At 43.3% G+C, this 17,445-nt stretch overlaps 1 protein-coding gene across 1 annotated transcript; it reads left to right on the plus strand.

The window, feature by feature from the left end:
- Positions 1-5,062: 5,062 nt before the first annotated feature.
- LOC136508150 (AP-5 complex subunit mu-like) lies at positions 5,063-10,229 on the plus strand. Its single transcript, XM_066502778.1, has 8 exons — positions 5,063-5,237; positions 5,315-5,464; positions 5,831-6,139; positions 6,429-6,712; positions 6,828-7,723; positions 8,393-8,449; positions 9,015-9,062; positions 9,718-10,229. The coding sequence occupies exons 1-8, from the start codon at positions 5,167-5,169 to the stop codon at positions 9,790-9,792; spliced, it is 1,890 nt and encodes a 629-aa protein (XP_066358875.1). The 5' UTR covers positions 5,063-5,166; the 3' UTR covers positions 9,793-10,229.
- The last annotated feature ends 7,216 nt before the right edge of the window (positions 10,230-17,445 follow it).

The raw sequence follows: 17,445 nt of genomic DNA on the forward strand, positions 1-17,445 counted from the left end.
GGAGGGGAGATCACACGGGGAAGGGAGATCGCACGAGGAGGTGATCTTGCGGCAACCTTGCGGCGATCGATGATGTAGCCACAGGTGCATCGACTGGTAGGCAGACGATGGATGAGAAGTAGGGGCGACTCGATCGTGCAGGGGCTTGAGGAATGGGGCGCGCGACGATCGTCTCTGTGCAGCGACTAGTGATGCGCTTGAGTCCTACCAAGAAGACGTGTTTGATCGTGCAGCGATGAGCGACTGATGGTCTTCCGTGTTTGTAGTGCATGCAAATCAGGATCAAGAATTTCATATTTGTGGCACGAGGGCGGTATGATCGAGCGTGAGACGTGGGTGATCGCTTTCCTTGTTTGAGGCAATTAGGGTCAAGACTTTCCGTGTTTGTAGCGTATGCAAATTAGGGTCAAGACTTTCCGTATTTGTAGCGCATGCAAATCAGGGTCAAGACTTTCCGTGTTTTCTTCGCACCAAAGGGCGCAGCATGCGGGAGATGTCGTGGGATCACAGGCGTGGGCAGACGGACGAACCAAAACAAATGTCGCACTAAAAAATGTCCACACTTTGTTCTTTTTAGTTGTAGGAGATTCACTTTCTCTTCCTTCGTTCTCTATTTGTTGGCAAAACCAACACTACTTATCATCACAACATGAGTCACTTGAAAGTTAAGTAATTGTCCATTATGCAAGGATGGTAGCGCTAAAAATCAACAAAAAAAGCATATGGAAAACCACTGCATCAAACTAAAGAGCACAATCGAGGCCAAGTGTTGTATCTTGTGTGCAAAGTGAAATGGTGTCTCTAGACTATTTCTTATATAAAGAATAAATATCAATATAGAAAAAATTAGATATAGTAGTCAAGTGTGCTAGTCTTTGATTGAACTTTTTAAGTAGTGGAGAGTAGAATATACCTCATATCTTGAAAATGGCATAGAAGGACCACCACCTCCAGCAGTGTCGACGACGACCTCTGGGATCTCAGTGTTGGCGCTGAGGACGACGACACTATCGCTGGGGACGCCGCCGCCACCTGCTGGGGATGCCGCCACCACTGGGGACGATGACGCCACTGCCGCTGGGGACGACGAAGCCGCCTGGAGACAAAGCTGTCGCTAGGGACGATATCGCCGCCATTGGAGACGTTGCGGGGCGTGTGCCCTCCGACGCCAGTGTCGAAAAGGATGCGCTACCGGTACGGCGGAAGGAGGTGTGCCTGCGGCGCCACAGCCCGACAAGCATAGCTACGGCCTACCTGCTGCCTCAACGCTGGCACGCGGGGTGCTAGCGCGGCGGCGGTGGCACGGTTGCCCCTGGTTGTCGCGGAAGCTAGCACTCTTGCGAACGTGGCCATCTCTGGCGGCGGTGGTGGGCACGCCTGGCTTTGGGAGAGGGAGTAGGGTTAGGGTTTCGTGCTCTGCTGCCGTGGAGTAGCGATTTGGGGTTTTGGGAAGGAGTTGGTGGCCTGGTGGAGTGGTGGGTGTTAAAAAGAGAGACTCAGGAGAAGGAGAGGGGTGCTAAGCGAAGAGTAGAGAGAGAAAGAGATAGTGAGGGAAGGCGGTTTGCTTTTGTAGGGGATGCCGTCGTCCGACGGACGGGATAGACGGGCCCACACAGGCCAGAGACTAGAGGGACGGGACATAGGGCTAGGCCAGAGGCCAGCAGCTCACAACTCTCAAGCACCCTAGTCAGCTAGCCTACACGCACCACACAAAATACTACTCCTCCTACACAAACACAACAAGTCCTAACCTTCCCCTCCCATCTCATCTGTTACTTGCAGTATTGTTTTCTCCTCGTTCATATTCCACTTGCAAGGAAAAGAGAAATATGGACCGGATGTATGCCCAGGTTAGGGCTAGGCTAACCTGCTACTGCAAGGAGGGAGGATCAGAGGCCGTGCTGGATGCGCTCAGGCTCAGCTCAAACAAGCCTAGCTGCACATCCAGAACCCTCTTTGACCATCAATTAAAGGGGGGCATGGTGCCTGCTCTCACTATGTCCAAGTAAGTTCAAACCATGACCAAAGTAATATAATGGCATGGGCGCATGATATGCCAAGATATTTTAATTTATTAATTAATTAAAGCAGCTGTGTTTCAATTATTATATACTGTACTAGTTTGTATACGTGTAATAACCACACGTACTGTACTACTTCTGTGGTATACATGTCCCACATGGTTTTAAACATAATGAATAAACAAAAAGTGCACCAAAGATGAGATGCCATTCCTACTACATTTAAGATTTTAGGAATTTCAATACTTTACTTTGAACGCGCGTGTTGCAAATTGGATATGCCGCAGCAATAGCCTGGAAATAAAATAAAAAAATCATTTAAGGTTACTAGTACGTGTAACCTCCAAACCAACGCATTATATGTGCATCATCACATGTCAACGCATTATGCCGGGGGGGGGGGGGGGGGGGGGGGGGGGGCTGGCTTCTTTTTACCTTGGCTGTGCCAAAAAATTGGTAGCCAAAAGCAAATGAGAGCTAAAATACAATGGCGCGACTTTTATTTTTTTTCTTGGTATGAAACTAATAATCCAAGATTGCTAATTATATGCATGATTTAAGGAGCATCCTTACATAATAATAAATGGAAAAAATTTGCAAAAATCACCGTATAAGTCACTTGATTCTGAGATTCCACCACGTAAAATGTTTTGTTGCACATGCCCAGCCCCTAGTCCATCCCATTGCACCCTAGTATGCACGTGCTTCATTTGTTCTTGTTGTTTCCGCCAACATGCATAGGCCCATTAAAAGCCAAGCTAGACGTATCATGACTATTTTCGGTGCTTCGATTATGCTTATTCATCGTGTTGTGACGAAAAACTTTTACACAAAGTGAAAATTGGTGTTAAAGTGTTTAGTTTTCATGGATTGTCCATTACACACACGCACACATTCTAAAGAATACATAAACAACTCTCAATTGTAAAAAAAAAAAAAATTGGCTACGTACATAAGTGGTGTGTGCTTTTTGCAAAAAAAAAAAGTAGGGGTTGGGCTTTTGCAATAAAATGACTTATGGGGTGGAGTCTCTCAAAAGTAAAGTGCACACACCGGATGTATGTCATGCACCTTTCTTATCTTCTTACCCGGACACTACCTGCCATATGTGTCCACCGGAAAAGCTCCGGTGCTAGTTCTAGTGCCCTTCTAAGTTGATTTTCTTGGCGTCCTTTTTTCAGGTTTCACTTCTTGTTTGTCTTCTAGGGTCTCCAATACTTCCCCTAAACTTCATTTGATGTGTTGATTGGTGTCACAATGTCTAGTTTTCATGGATGGTCCTTTACACACACGCATACATTCTAAAGAATACATAAACAACTCTCAATTGTAAAAAAAAAAAAAATTAAATTGGCTGCGTACATAAGTGGTGTGTGCTTTTTGCAAAAAAAAAAAGAGTAGGGGTTGGGATTTTGCAATAAAATGACTTATGGGGTGGAGTCTCAAAAGTAAAGTGCACACACCGGATGTATGTCATGCACCTTTCTTATCTTCTGACCCGAACACTACCTACCATATGTGTCCACTGGAAAAGCTCCGGTGCTAGCTAGTTCTAGTGCCCTTCTAAGTTGATTTTCTTCACATATCCTTTTTTTCAGGTTTCACTTCTTGTTTGTCTTCTAGGGTCTCCGATACTTCCCTTGAACTTCATTTGAGGTGTTGATTCCCTGATCTTCACCTTTAGCCTAGCTCAAGTCCGTCCTTGCATCTATCCATATTTCTAAACACTTGATATACTAGCAAACATGGTTAGACCCATTGATTATGTTGTTACTCAACCACCAAAATCACTAAGCTCTTGCCAAGGTATATATTTCTTACATTTGGGAGTGTACCTATTTTGTAGCTAGCTCCTCCATTATCACAGTGAAGTTTGTTGATGATTGTAGTCGATCAAGATTGGCGGCATTGACTCAGATAAAAGGGGCAACATTTGGTGACTTTGATTTGGTGGTACTTATTAGGTCTAATTCCTTGGCTCAGAGAAAAATCCCTAGGTTTAACCTTAGTTGCTTGCATGTGGTAATTGCTCGCTTCCTTTTAAAGGCATTGTCTAGGGTTCAAGAATCTTATCAACTACTTCCTCTGTCCTGTAATATAGTGCATTCTAGAAATTTTAATACAAATTAAGAGAAAACATAAAAGATGCATGTACCCTCATTTTATTTTCTAATCAGATACTATCATCAATGTAATTAACTGGTGATTGGTTGATAAATGGAAAGTATTTAATGCAAATTTGATTTTTGTCCTCTAGAATGCATTATATTTGAGGATAAATTTTGAATGCTAGAATGCATTATATATTACAGGACGGAGGGAGTACATGGTACCCGGGTACCCCCAACTAGGAGCGGGTGGCTCGATCCGACTACTCAAGAGGCCCAACCGGATAGGAATACCTCATCTACTTGGTAGACAAGCACAACAAGGTATACATGGAAACCAACTCCATCTGTTGTAACCGGCTAGGAAACCTACCTATAGGCCTCGTTCAGCTTGCTGAAACTTGGCTGAAACTGACTGAAAACACTGTTCAGACTGAATTGTTGTGAGAGAAAAACATTGTTCCGGCTAAAAAAACAAACTGAACAAGCCGGTTTTTGGATAAGCCGAACTGGGGCCATAAACCGATTAGGATTCTATTTATACCCCTACAATTCGGACTATATAAGGAGGGGTAGGAAACCCCTTATCAACATCTCCAGAATAGATCCACAACCCATAAATAAATATATAGTACCAATCCTGAACTCCGCAACTAGCCCTAGCGCATGATACATAAGCAATACAACATCCATGATAACACCAGTGTCTGAACCAGTATAAATCTATGCCCCATGTCTATTAAAAAACACGAACACCACATATTTTTTAGCAAAAAGATTTGCAAATAAAAAATATAGAAAAAAATTGAAGGGGCGTCGGGGCCTGGAGGCAATGGGCCCACATATGGGTTGCCCAGCCCAACGCTGAACGCTTGGTGCCTTAAGATTTAGGCTGTTGGGCCTTCTGCGCTTCCAACTCTCACATTCAAGAAAAGCATCCTACTCGGCCCATCGAGTCGTCTTCCTCCTCCGACCTCGTCCCGCAGCAGCGTCAGCGGCACGGCTCCTCCTCCCTTCTAGCCATTCCCCAGTAGGCCATGTCTGGCGGCGGATGCAGCGTACGCGCCATCTGGATCCTCACGCCCAACGACAGCGTAGCCTTCTCCAGGTACCCATCCGAGCTTTTCCGGTCAGGATTTGGCCCCTCTGATCCCATGGGGCTCACCTCTTCCTCCCTTGCGCCAGGCGGTTCGCGGTGGTGGAGAAGCGGTGGCGTGCCGCGTGGGAGGCGGAGGAAGGCGATGGAGAGGGAGGCCGGAGGGGCACCGGGGCGGCGCCGTTGCTGCTTCCCGCCGACCACGAGGTCGCCGCTGCATTCGCCGAGCGCCGGAGAAGGTTCGCTCTGTCTTTCTCTTGGTCCTTGAGCTAGCTTTCTGTGCTGTGGATGTTTAAATACCAGTTACTGGATTTTACTTGTGAGTACAAGTGAATTGGGACGGGTGTTAGAACATTATTCAGAGTTTCTGATTAATGATAAAATGGTACCCTTTTTTTTTGTCTAAAAACATACTACAATCTGAAAGCTCCTAATGCATGTATAGCAGCAAACAAATAAGTAGATACAGTTCTTACAAGAATTGCGATTAATTTCTGCACTTCATTCTCTGAAACTGTAGGTAAGCCTGTGTTGTTGTGGCATAATTCAGTAATGCTGTTGGGTGAGATGTGATACATATTTGACAGACATTTGACGCTCTGCAGGGAGGGCACTGCACGTGGTTCAGGCATCCGTACAAACGTATCATCTGTGGGACTGGATTCTTGGGTTGATGATCCAATTACCCGCCACATTATCTCGCTACGCCTGGATAAAGAGGAAGGGGATGGCTTTATGCTGTGGCCTGTGGTTCTGCAAAAGCGTGGAGGGTATTATGTCCTTGTGTTGCCTCTGGTGGATCCTCAGCCATTTAGAGCATATGAGAATCTCTTGAAAAGGTCTGATTGTGGGAGTTCGGCCAAGGAGAACGGCAATCTTTCTTCTATCCTGTTCAATCTTCCATGCATAACAGGGTAATGTAAGTTTGCTTACCTACTATATTTTTATGTTCTTCTTTATTGAAGTTTCATTCTGTTGACCATCAATCAACCAGCACTTCATCAAATCAAATGTATAAAAACTTGTGCAAGATTTTTAAGAAACAGAGAGCAAAGCCCCTGATCCCCTTTAAGATTTTTTGGAAGTGATATAACGACATCTTTAACATTTTATTAACAATCATGATCGTTACATGAAAAGTTGATATAGTTCAACACCAGCAACCTAACTAGCTTGCACGCTTGCTCTTTATGTTCAATGTAGAGCATTTATGGTTACTCATGTTGTTGGGGACATAATTACTGGTGATATTGCTGAACCTGAGGTGATCGTTAGCTCTGGGCCGTCTGTTGGTGGACTCTTGGATTCATTGACTGGAAGTATAGGCATTTCAGCACGAGCAAAGCCTATTGCCGCACCTGTTGCAGCACCAACTGCTTCACTCTCTTCTCCTGTTGGTGCTGCTCAATCAGACTCCTTAAAAGGTGGTGTAAGGCCTTTTGACAAGGATTTACTGCGGAACTTCATCATTGGTGCAATGCCTTTTGGTTAGTGTTAACAAAGCCTCCTATCATGGCATATAATACTTCATGTTCTCTTGTAAAGCTTCTTCATGGATCTATACTCTAATGAACCAACTTAGCTAATAGTTTGTTTTGGCAGGCACGCCTCAGGATCTCAATTATGCCAATGTTACTTCGATTAGAACTACTGGATTTTCTGGTGATCCTCTTCCAACAGACCAGAAACAACCTGCCTGGAAGCCATACCTGTACAAAGGGAGGCAAAGGATTATCTTTACTAGCCTGGAGACTATAAATGCTGCACTGTATGACCGTGATGATGTACCAGATTTCCTTTCTGTTTCAGGACAAGTGACCTGTAGGGCTGAACTTGAAGGACTACCTGATGTTTCTTTGCCATTGACTGGGTTAAAAACTACTCATGTCGAGGTGTCATCATTCCATCATTGTGTTCAAGCTTCAGAGCCCACTGCTAATAAGCAAACCCTGGTTTTTCAGCCACCATTAGGAAATTTTGTATTGATGCATTATCAAGCACCATGCAACATTGCTCCTCCTGTTAAAGGGTTCTACCAGTTATCCATGGTTTCTGAAAATGAAGGCGCTTTTCTATTTAAGCTGACATTGATGGAGGGTTACAAGTCTCCCTTCATTATGGACTTTTGCATGATTACAATGCCATTCCCTCGAAGAAGAGTTGCATCGTATGACGGAAATCCATCGATTGGGACAGTTTCAATGACAGAGCATTCAATTGAATGGAGAATTGTTTCAAGCGGCCGGGGACTCAGTGGTAGGAGCATTGAGGCTACCTTCCCTGGTACTGTTAAATTTCTTCCTAGAACAGTACAGAGAATAAATTCATCATTTCGATCAGTTTCAAGCACTGGATATACTGAAGATAGTGATAGTGAGCAAGATAACGCTAAGAATGGAGCTAGTTTGGATGACTACATCATGGAAAAAATCAATAAGGATCTTCAGGCAGTTGATTTAGAAGAGCCATTGTCTTGGCAAGCGTATAATTATGCTAAGGTATTCCTCTACCAAACGGTGTACTATGAGAGCTTGAGAAAACTTATTATCAGTTCCTTTTGTTTTGAACATGGTACCGTACCTGGGTGAAAGTGAATATGGCACAGGGAAATAGTAGATTGATTGATAGAGTACAAGAGAGGTACAATATATAGGCAAGGATCAAGTAGGGTTTATAGAACACACCTCTTCAACGGAGATCCTTGCCTAATCTGTAATCATCTACCACTATTCCCTAGAGGCAACCCAGCCACCAGGCAGTGGGCGCCAAGGCCCATGTGGCCGGCCCTATAGGCGCATATTCTAACACTGGGAATGGTATGCTTGATCTCCTTTGTCATATTCCCTTTTTCAGCTTGGTAAGTTATAGCTAACTATGTTGGTTCATATAGGACTGAAACACTTGACTTCTGTATTATTTCTTCATATGGTATCTAGGCCCAAAGCTGATAAAAATATAACTGGAAATCAGTATTACACTTCATTTATATCAACTAGGAGTATATTGGTGATGCCGGTGGGTATGTGGGACCTGTTTATCCTTCTATGCATTCATGCTGTTGAATTTCCAAAGACTTTCCTAGATTCTTTTGTCTGTCTTTTCTTTTGTTTTAGTTTCTTGTTAGGTTTCTATCTTCTCAGTTGATTGATTATGAACCTCTTCTGTAGGTTTCTTTTAAGATCACTGGAGGCACGCTGTCTGGTCTTACAATTGATCCAAAATCTGTAAGTTACAAATTACCTTTCTCACTCAACTGTGGTGAGCTGTTATCAATAAATCCATTCTTTGGCTAAACATATTATCCGATCCACAGATCTGGTAGACAATTATGTTCATAAACTTATTGGCTTATATATCTAAAATGAAATATTGTTGATAATCACTGCATTTTGTTAAGTCGCAAAATGGCAATCACACCTCAACATGTCACATGTGTTTACAGATTTATCTAGCCACCTTCCCACAAACACCTATGGAAACCACAGCATCTAGATTAAAATGTTGTGTTATTTTGGTAGTAGCTCAAGTCTGAGAAAATCATGTCTCAGTTTGAAGTCAGGCAGAATTTCTTTACTCAAGATTTTCTGCTTAAACGCTCTCCACCTTAAAAGGCCCTGTTTTTTTGTCAGCGTGATGATGTTATACTGCTGCACAGGTGATAGAATAGGTATTGAGGTTGTTGTGCACTTGTGATAGTGCTAGAAGTTTTTTTTTGTATCTGATGCTTTATTGAAATATATAGATGAACCAAAATACATCATGTTTTGATGCTTTAATGACCTCCTGCAGGTAAACGTCTATCCTTCTGTAAAGGCCCCAGCTGAATACTCAATGCAGGTATCGTAATCTTGAAAGCTATACAATTTTGCTCCATCAACCATTAAATAGTGAACCTGCTGAAATTGGATAGTGAGTTTATTTTGTATTATCTTCTGTCACCCTACAGTTGTGTATGCTTGCATCTAAATGAGCTTGTTATGTCAGTACGGAGATAGTGACAAACTTATACACACTTGATGTGCCACCACGGTGCTTTTTGTGGCTTCTCTTACAAGAACATCTCTTTATAGAATGGCCACTTGAGAACTTCCTGTCATTTCTATTTCTGTTAAGTTTCAGAAAATTACAAACTTTTGGTAAAAAGCCGCCAAGAGACCAGAGGAAGCGAAGCTGTCTCTGTAGCAGTTTAGTACTGAAAAAAAAAAGTACAGTGCGTGCTAGTTTAAGTGGCTTTGGTGGTTAACTATTCTTCTGATGCGCTCTTAAGCTTCATGCCTGCTTAGTTTTTTTTCTTCTTCAGAAAGCAGACTTGATATTTTCATTACTCCATTTTGCAATAAAACACTTACTATTTGCCTGATCTGTCTAAATTTGAATTCACTTGGTTATGACTAATAGTTGCAAGAGTGCTTGTCTGACTGTGAGCGGCATTGATGAGATATTGGTCTTTTGACAACTGACATGATGTGTGTGTTGTTCACCCCTTTGACAGGCTTCTTCTGGAGATTACATTCTGTGGAACACCTTAGGAAAATGTCCGATGGCTGCATTGCCTAGAGAATTATGACTGTCAGTGTTTTGCAGCATATGATGCCATCACATGTGTTTTCCAGCATATGATGCCATCACATTTTTGTGCCTGTCTTTTGCTGCCCGTACAGACTTCAGAGCTGTTCACATTGTTCATCCTACCAGATCTGTGCTGGGAAGTTGTTCCTTTTGTATTTAGGAGTTCCTTTTTTTTACCAAGGATAAAAACTATAACTAAGCCTACAGATCTTGCTGTCTGAAGCCCAACGACGAAAGTCTTGAAGCCATGATCTTATGGGCAGTGGGATTTTTCATCTGTTACGGTTGCGGACCTTTTGGTAGCTCGTGAGGATTTGGTGTACCAGCGAGATTTAAGCGAGAAATCCCTATTACATGCTGCTGTTGCAATGCCTTGTAACAACACGACTACAGGAGCGACGCTCATGGCATGTTATTATTATATACGTTCCCATCTGTTTAACTTCTGTCATGTTTTGGTTAGGAAAAGGCTAATTGACAATCTGAGTGATTTGGATTTGCTCATCCGGTTTTTGCTGTGCCGCCGTGCATCATGCCAGAGGCGTCTGCGGCAGCTTCAATAATTGTGGTCAACTATGATGCTTCGGTGCATGTTCACTGAAACAATGCGTTCTTTGCCATTGCCATGGCATGTATGATGTCATCAGAGATAGAAGGGATGGCCTAGCCGCGGAATTTTTTCTATTTTAATCCTTTTTTAATAAATATTTTAATAATAACCGCTACCAAAAAGAAATTGCATAAGGTGGCCCTTTTAGTCATGCCAGCCCCGTTGGCATGATAGCACCACTTTGTCGCGCCACATGCACTGGTGCGACAAGGGGCGCCACGGTGGCACCCGTAGTTGACCAGAGCTGGTGTGGCGGTCTGTGGGGCCAGCCCTGTCGCTCTAGCGACACCTGCGCGAAAGGGCTGTCGCGCCCTGTGGGCTGGCGCGACCGGGAGTTTTAGGTTTTGGCCGGCCCAACCTAGTTTCTTCTCTCTCTTCCCCTCTAGTGTCGTGGCCCACTGCTGCTGCCGTCGCCACCCCACTGCCCGCGCCTCCACCCACCTGCCCGCTCCTCTTCCCCGCGACTCCGGCGACCCTTGATCTCCCTTTGCTTTCCCTCAGTAGGCGTCGAGAGGGCTCGCGAAGCCGGGCCCTCGGGGGCCAAGCCGCGCCCTCAGAGGCCTGTCGCGGCCTCGGTGGCTCGGCGCGGCGGCGGCGCCGACCGGCTTCCCCCTACACCGGCGAGTGGACGTCCCTTGGTCCGTGGAGTCGACTACATTGCCAGGTTGAACTCTACCTCCTCGATTTCTTGTTTTCTTAGGTTATACCTTCCATGAGTAGGGTTAGGAAATATGTGATTCTATCGATGGATGTAGCGTTCACTGTTAGTAGTTGATGCGTACAATTGGTTTAGGATATAATCTGCCCCGTGGATTTGATGTAAAGTACGTGTTGCATGGACCTAGGTAGTTGATGCATGAAGGATTTAGATCGGTTTGGTTCTTGGCTATAGATGTCATCACTGTTGAGCGTGTGCTATTGTAGTGTAGGAGTGATTGCAGAAGATTTGGTTTATGTGTAGTTGTTGGTGTTGATGTCTTGCTTCACATTTTGTAGATGGACCGTTTAGTGTGATTGTTTCATGGTTGCAAAGTTAAAGGAAATGGAGAGTTCCAAAGCATGCACGGACAAGTTCAGTTCTTTAGTATTGCTCCTACCTTTGATGCTTTGGTTAGCCATTGCCGGGATAAGTTTGGGTGGCCACTGTGACAGAACCGCCCAATTTGTATAAGATTAAGTATGATTGTCTCCGTTAAACACGTTGACATGCGCATACCGTCACTTATATAAACCCGGTAGTCCGTCGAGTACCATGAAGGCCTCGATAAATCAACTTCACAACCAAGATCATACTTGATTAAGCAAATACATATCACATGCACAGAGTTTGCAGTGGAAATAATATTACAATAGGGTCACAAGTAATTAATACAAGTTCAGTTTCAAATCCAATAGGTTACAACAACATAACTTTGAAATGATTACCAAATCATAATTTTGAATCATATTGCTAGCTCTGATGACACCCTCTAAAAAAAGCATAGATGAGAAGCAAATATAGAATAGCCGAGCCCACCGGCACTTAGTCACCACCTTTAGCAGACAGAGCACTTCACCTGCAACAGGGTGGGATAAAACCCTAAGTAATCTATTGTACTCAACAAGACTTACCCGACAGGAAAAAAAATGAAAACTCCAAGGATATGTATGGTTTATTTGGTGGAGCTAGTTGGATAGCATAGTATTTTGCAAAAGAGCTTACTATGTAAGTCCTTACCTTCAATGTTTTAGCATCAAGTTCTGTGAAACTAATTGAAGCTAAGTTTGCATCTATCCTGTAACAATCATTTGATTATTAAGCATCATAGTAGTAACCATATTCAATTATCATAATCAACGGAACCATCATGTTTCATCAGTTACTACGATACTGGACAGTGACCAAGTTTCTCACTATCCGGGAGAGACGACGATTTGAATCGATTACATCCAGCTGGGTAAAAGCCCATATCACACGCCCGTGCGAGCTTACGCATCACTCGCTTGGGTCACCGTTCTCTCTATTCAAAGATGAGTTTGGACTGAGCCGCAAGGCCTGGGGAACGGCTAACGCCAGGTCAGTCAGGCTATACCTGCAAGCCTAGTTAAGTGCCCGCCCCTCCGCATCGTGCTCTTCTTCCCGCGATGCGATCCACAATCCAACTGTCTCACTCTGAACGAGGTACTTGGCTTCATAGTCGGAACGAGTTATCCGGCCATTATGTGAAGGTATGTTCAATCTCAACCAAGATCCAGACAACGGTACGGTCCTGAACCGACACAGACGGGATCAAAGAATACATGCCTATCCGGCATCAACAACAACCATAATAGCACCGGATCCCATCCGATCTCCAGTTATCCATTATTACCTGGTTCTTTTCCACCATAGCACATATAGCTAACCGTGTCAGAGTAGCCACCTAAATCTCACGGATGACAAGAATCACCCGACTTCTACCGGTCTAAGCATAGCTAAGCATAGAGCGACATATACATACTAGTAAGGATACATGTATATATATTGTAGACAAGGTAAGACATACAACAACGGGTTTCAATTCAACTCTTATACTTAATGCACAATACAAGATATAAACTCAAGTGTATTTTAAAAGAGAGGTAGGAGGCTTAGAATGCTCCGGGGCTTGCCTAGGTTTGAAGCACAATGTTAGTTAGTTAGCTTCATCTTCAGGACATGATCAACTATCATCTTTATCTTCTAGACTTGGTCACCGTTACACCATTCTCGAGACCAACTTCATAGTCCATCACTCGATTCATCATCCGTTATCGCACCTAAATGATATGCATGCATGCAATGCGTGTTTGAGTGAAACATACATAACACAAATGTTTAGAAACATGGAGTACAAGCATCATGTCACTAGGGCGAACTAGGATTTTAATCAGTTCGTGGTTTAATTCCCATTCTAATTGGAACCTACTCGCAAGTTGGTTATTAACAACCCAACACAATTGCATACTACCATAATATGCTAAGCATGATGGAATGTGTAAACATGATACATGATGAGATATACAATTGTGTATAAGGACTCAAACCAAATCAAACATCTTGAGTACAACTTTCCTTCATTATAAGAGCTAGGGCTTATATTACCAAAAGCATGCAAGCCATTATCATTTCAAAACAACTCTTATAATTCAATTATAAGGAATAGTAACTCTATAATTGAATTATAAAGAAACACATGTTCATTTTGAAAGTAATTAATCTAACCTAGACCAACAGGGGTTTACCATTCTCCTTAATTCATTTTTACCTTAGGGAATTTATAAAAACTAAATAAACAATTAATTAAGTCATTTTAACATTTATAAAGCATATAAAAGGCATAAACATACTTAAATTAATTAAGCAAGTTAACTTGATCAAAACGGCATGAAACTCTTTGTTGAGGCATAAACTAACATAATTGATACTCACAAAAAGTTTTATTATTTTTGGGCTTATATTTTTTACTACACTATTTATGCAACAAAACTCAATTATATTAATCATTGCATTTTCGAGCATACAAAAATTACTATTTTATGGCAACAATTATTTTTATCACATAGAGCACATTGTCACAAAGTCAACAAAACAAGTCTCACAATTTTTGGATAGATGTAGCTCCACTTATTTATTTAACTAACTTAAATATGCATTTCACTAAAATAAATAATACTGCACATAAAAAGTTGTCAAACAGAAAGTTTTATGACTTTAACATGTAGAGCACTGAAAGACAAAGCTAACAAAATTTGTTTCACCATTTTTGGACTTTCCTAACTTAAGATATGGATTTTTGAAGTTTGATTCAAATTCTGAAAAAGAAAAACAGAAAAACAAACAAATCACACCCTAACCAAGCCAAGTGCACCTGGCTCAGTGCACCAGAGCGGCTGACACATGGGCCTAGGGTCAACAGACCCCATCGGTCATACACACAGAGGTAGGGCGTGACGTTTGACTGACGCTAGCTCACCGACAGCGAGGTCTCGGGCGACAAGACCGCCACCGGTGTGCTCACCACTTTCTCCCACGTCGATCTAGGGTATTGATTAAATAAGTTAGGGTTGCTAGTGAGCTCGGCCATGGCTATGGCGACTCGATAGCATAGAGGGCAGTGGTGCAACGGCGAACTCTCTGCCCCGATGCTCGGCTAGCCTAATTAGGGTTAGGGTTAGGGTTAGCTCAATGGAGCTCATCGTGACTCAGTCGCTCCTGTAGACAAAGTAGAGATGACACAGATGCAACTGTCAGCGATGAAGGTGAAAGCGGCGGCGTGAACTAGCGGCGACGGCGCGTTCTGGCACGTCCCATAGATGAATGGTGAAACGAGTGAGCCGATGAGCATCACGGCATCAAGGTGAACCTAACTCAAAAGATGGAAGGGTGAGAGATTCACCTGAGCGAGCTGGCCACAGTGAGGGGGTTGCGATGGCCATGGTAGACCATAGCGGTGGCAAACTAGCGCGCAGCTGATCCCGATGGCAAGAGGCGATGCGAGTGGGTGCAAGCAGTGCGCAAGGACAAGGCAGAGCTAGTTGCGAGAGGAATTGGGCAGAGGTGGCGCGACGGCGATGAATTTTGCCGGTGGTGGGAACTGCCTGGCGGCTGAACAGAGAGGAAGAAAAGAGAGAGCGGCCGACGTTGAGCTTTTATGGGCGAGGGCGACATCACAACTTCGACAACGTCTTCGTGAAGTCGACCACGTGGACGGTCGCGTGTCCACGCGCGAGAGGCGGCGTGAAGGCAGCCAAACGGCTCACGACAGTGACATGGCAAGCAAACGGTTGCTGGTGTTACTATTCATGTCTGACGGAGCTTCTTCCTCCCTCTCTTTCTCTTGATTCCATGTAGAAACTTGACGATCTTCATTAACAAAAGTTGCTCATCTATCTCTGATGTCCAACTTTTCTTTAGGGACAAACATCCAAAGGTTACTAGTTTTAAATAGTTTGAGTTTCGAAAATATATACATGGAAACTGAAAACTGATTTCAGTTTCAGTGCCTTCGTAACAGATTTGATTAAGCATTTTTAGGTAATTAATTAGTAACCAAAACACTTCTAAACAATCCAAACAATAGCATAGTATTGAATTACAAACTTCATACAATTCTTAGAAGCAAAGTTGCACAAATTTTATTTATGAAAATTCATTTATTAAATCACCAAACATTGAACTTTATAACTAAAATCAGGGACTTAGTCAAATTGGCTAAGTGTGGGAATTAGTCATTGGATTCAATCTTTGAGCTCAAATGTAAACATATTTGACTTAGAAATACTATCAATCTTTGACCCCACATTATAAAGCACACTTTGCACTACAACTTTTGTTTTAACAAAATTTTATTTGTTTAAGCAAAATTTCATTCCATAAATTCACAAAGATCCTTAATCAACATTATCACTAACATTCCATGGCCTCAAAACAAAACATATATAACACATATATATACTATAATTGAAACATGAAATGCATAAACATGACACAAGCTTGATGATTAACATGATCAAGGTTTCGTTAACTCAAATGCAAGGGACATGATTAACAATATTCATGCACATTTTGAAAAGATTAGTAAGTCAGTCACAAGAGATTTGCCTGTGCCTTTTAAAAAGTTTAAGTTAGGTCATATTTGAAAGAATTTGACTCCACCTCTATCACCACTTGTCAGGTGTTACACTAAAGCTCACAATCATCCTTTGACTTGTTTAAATTAGACTTAATACACTGCTTAACTAAGTTTGAGGGTAGATTTGACTGTGGGAAGGAACGAGCACACTATGTGTCGATGGCTTTGTCATGAGAGGATGAATGGAAGAACTACATAGAAGTTGTGAAGAGTAGTAGTGTTAGGTGCTTGGAAGTTGTTGTGGAGAAGGCATGTAGCCCATTTGTGCTACCTATGGATGATAAGGTGGATGCGGAGCTGAAAGCTCTAGTTTGGTTTTGGTTAATTGATGAAACCCTAAGTGCTAACCTAGTTTATCAAAGTGATTATGAGATAGGTAGCACTACTCCAAGTGATGAAGCAATGGCGAAGATCATGACGATGGTGATGGCATGGTGATGATCAAATACTTGAACTTGGAAAAGAAGAAAGAGAAAAACAAAAGGCTCAAGGCAAAGGTATAAATAGTAGGAGCCATTTTGTTTCGGTGATCAAGACACTTAGCGAGTGTGATCACATTTAGGTTAGATAGTCGTACTATTAAGAGGGGTGAAACTCATATTGAAATGCGGTTATCAAAGTGCCACTAGATGCTCTAACTCATTGCATATGCATTTAGGATCTAGTGGAGTGCTAACACCCTTGAAAATATTTGTGAAAATATGCTAACACATGTGCACAAGGTGATACACTTGGTGGTGGGCACATTTGAGCAAGGGTGAAGAAGTAAGAGGTGAAAAGGAGTTAGTCGTGCTGGTCACAGAGTGACCGGACGCGTCCGGTATGGTGACCGGATGCGTCCGGTATTAACAATGAACTCAGCGACCGAACACGTTCGGTCGACACACTGGACGTGTCCGGTGTGAATCAGCAAGATCGATGTTCGGTGAGACAGTTGATCGGACACTGGCCGCGTCCGGTCCGGAGTGACCGGACGCGTCCGGTGGTCCACGGGTGCTTACTGTACTCGACCAGACGCTGATGCTCAGTGTCCGGTCAGTTTCTAACTGACGCGTCTGATCGGCCCTGGAGGCTTACTGGACTCAACCGGACACAGCTGGCTCTGTGTCCGGTCATTTCGAACAGTGCGTCCGGTCGGACATATCAGAGAGCCATTTGAGGCAATGGTGGGACACGTGGCGGTCTGGTAGCTACCGGACGCGTCTGGTATGGCGACCGGACATGTCTGGTATTCACGACCGGTGCGTCCAGTGCTGCGTCCGGTCAGTATGACCGGAGCGTCCGGTCACCACGACTTGTGCCTAGTGAAGGGGTACAACGGCTCTATTTCGTTGGGGCTTCTATTTAAGCCCCATGGTCGGCTCAAGCTCACTCTCTTGCACATTTTCATTGACATAGCAACCTTGTG

This window comes from Miscanthus floridulus, chromosome 15 (assembly GCF_019320115.1).
Source record: "Miscanthus floridulus cultivar M001 chromosome 15, ASM1932011v1, whole genome shotgun sequence".
In the NCBI taxonomy this organism is placed as follows: domain Eukaryota; kingdom Viridiplantae; phylum Streptophyta; class Magnoliopsida; order Poales; family Poaceae; genus Miscanthus; species Miscanthus floridulus.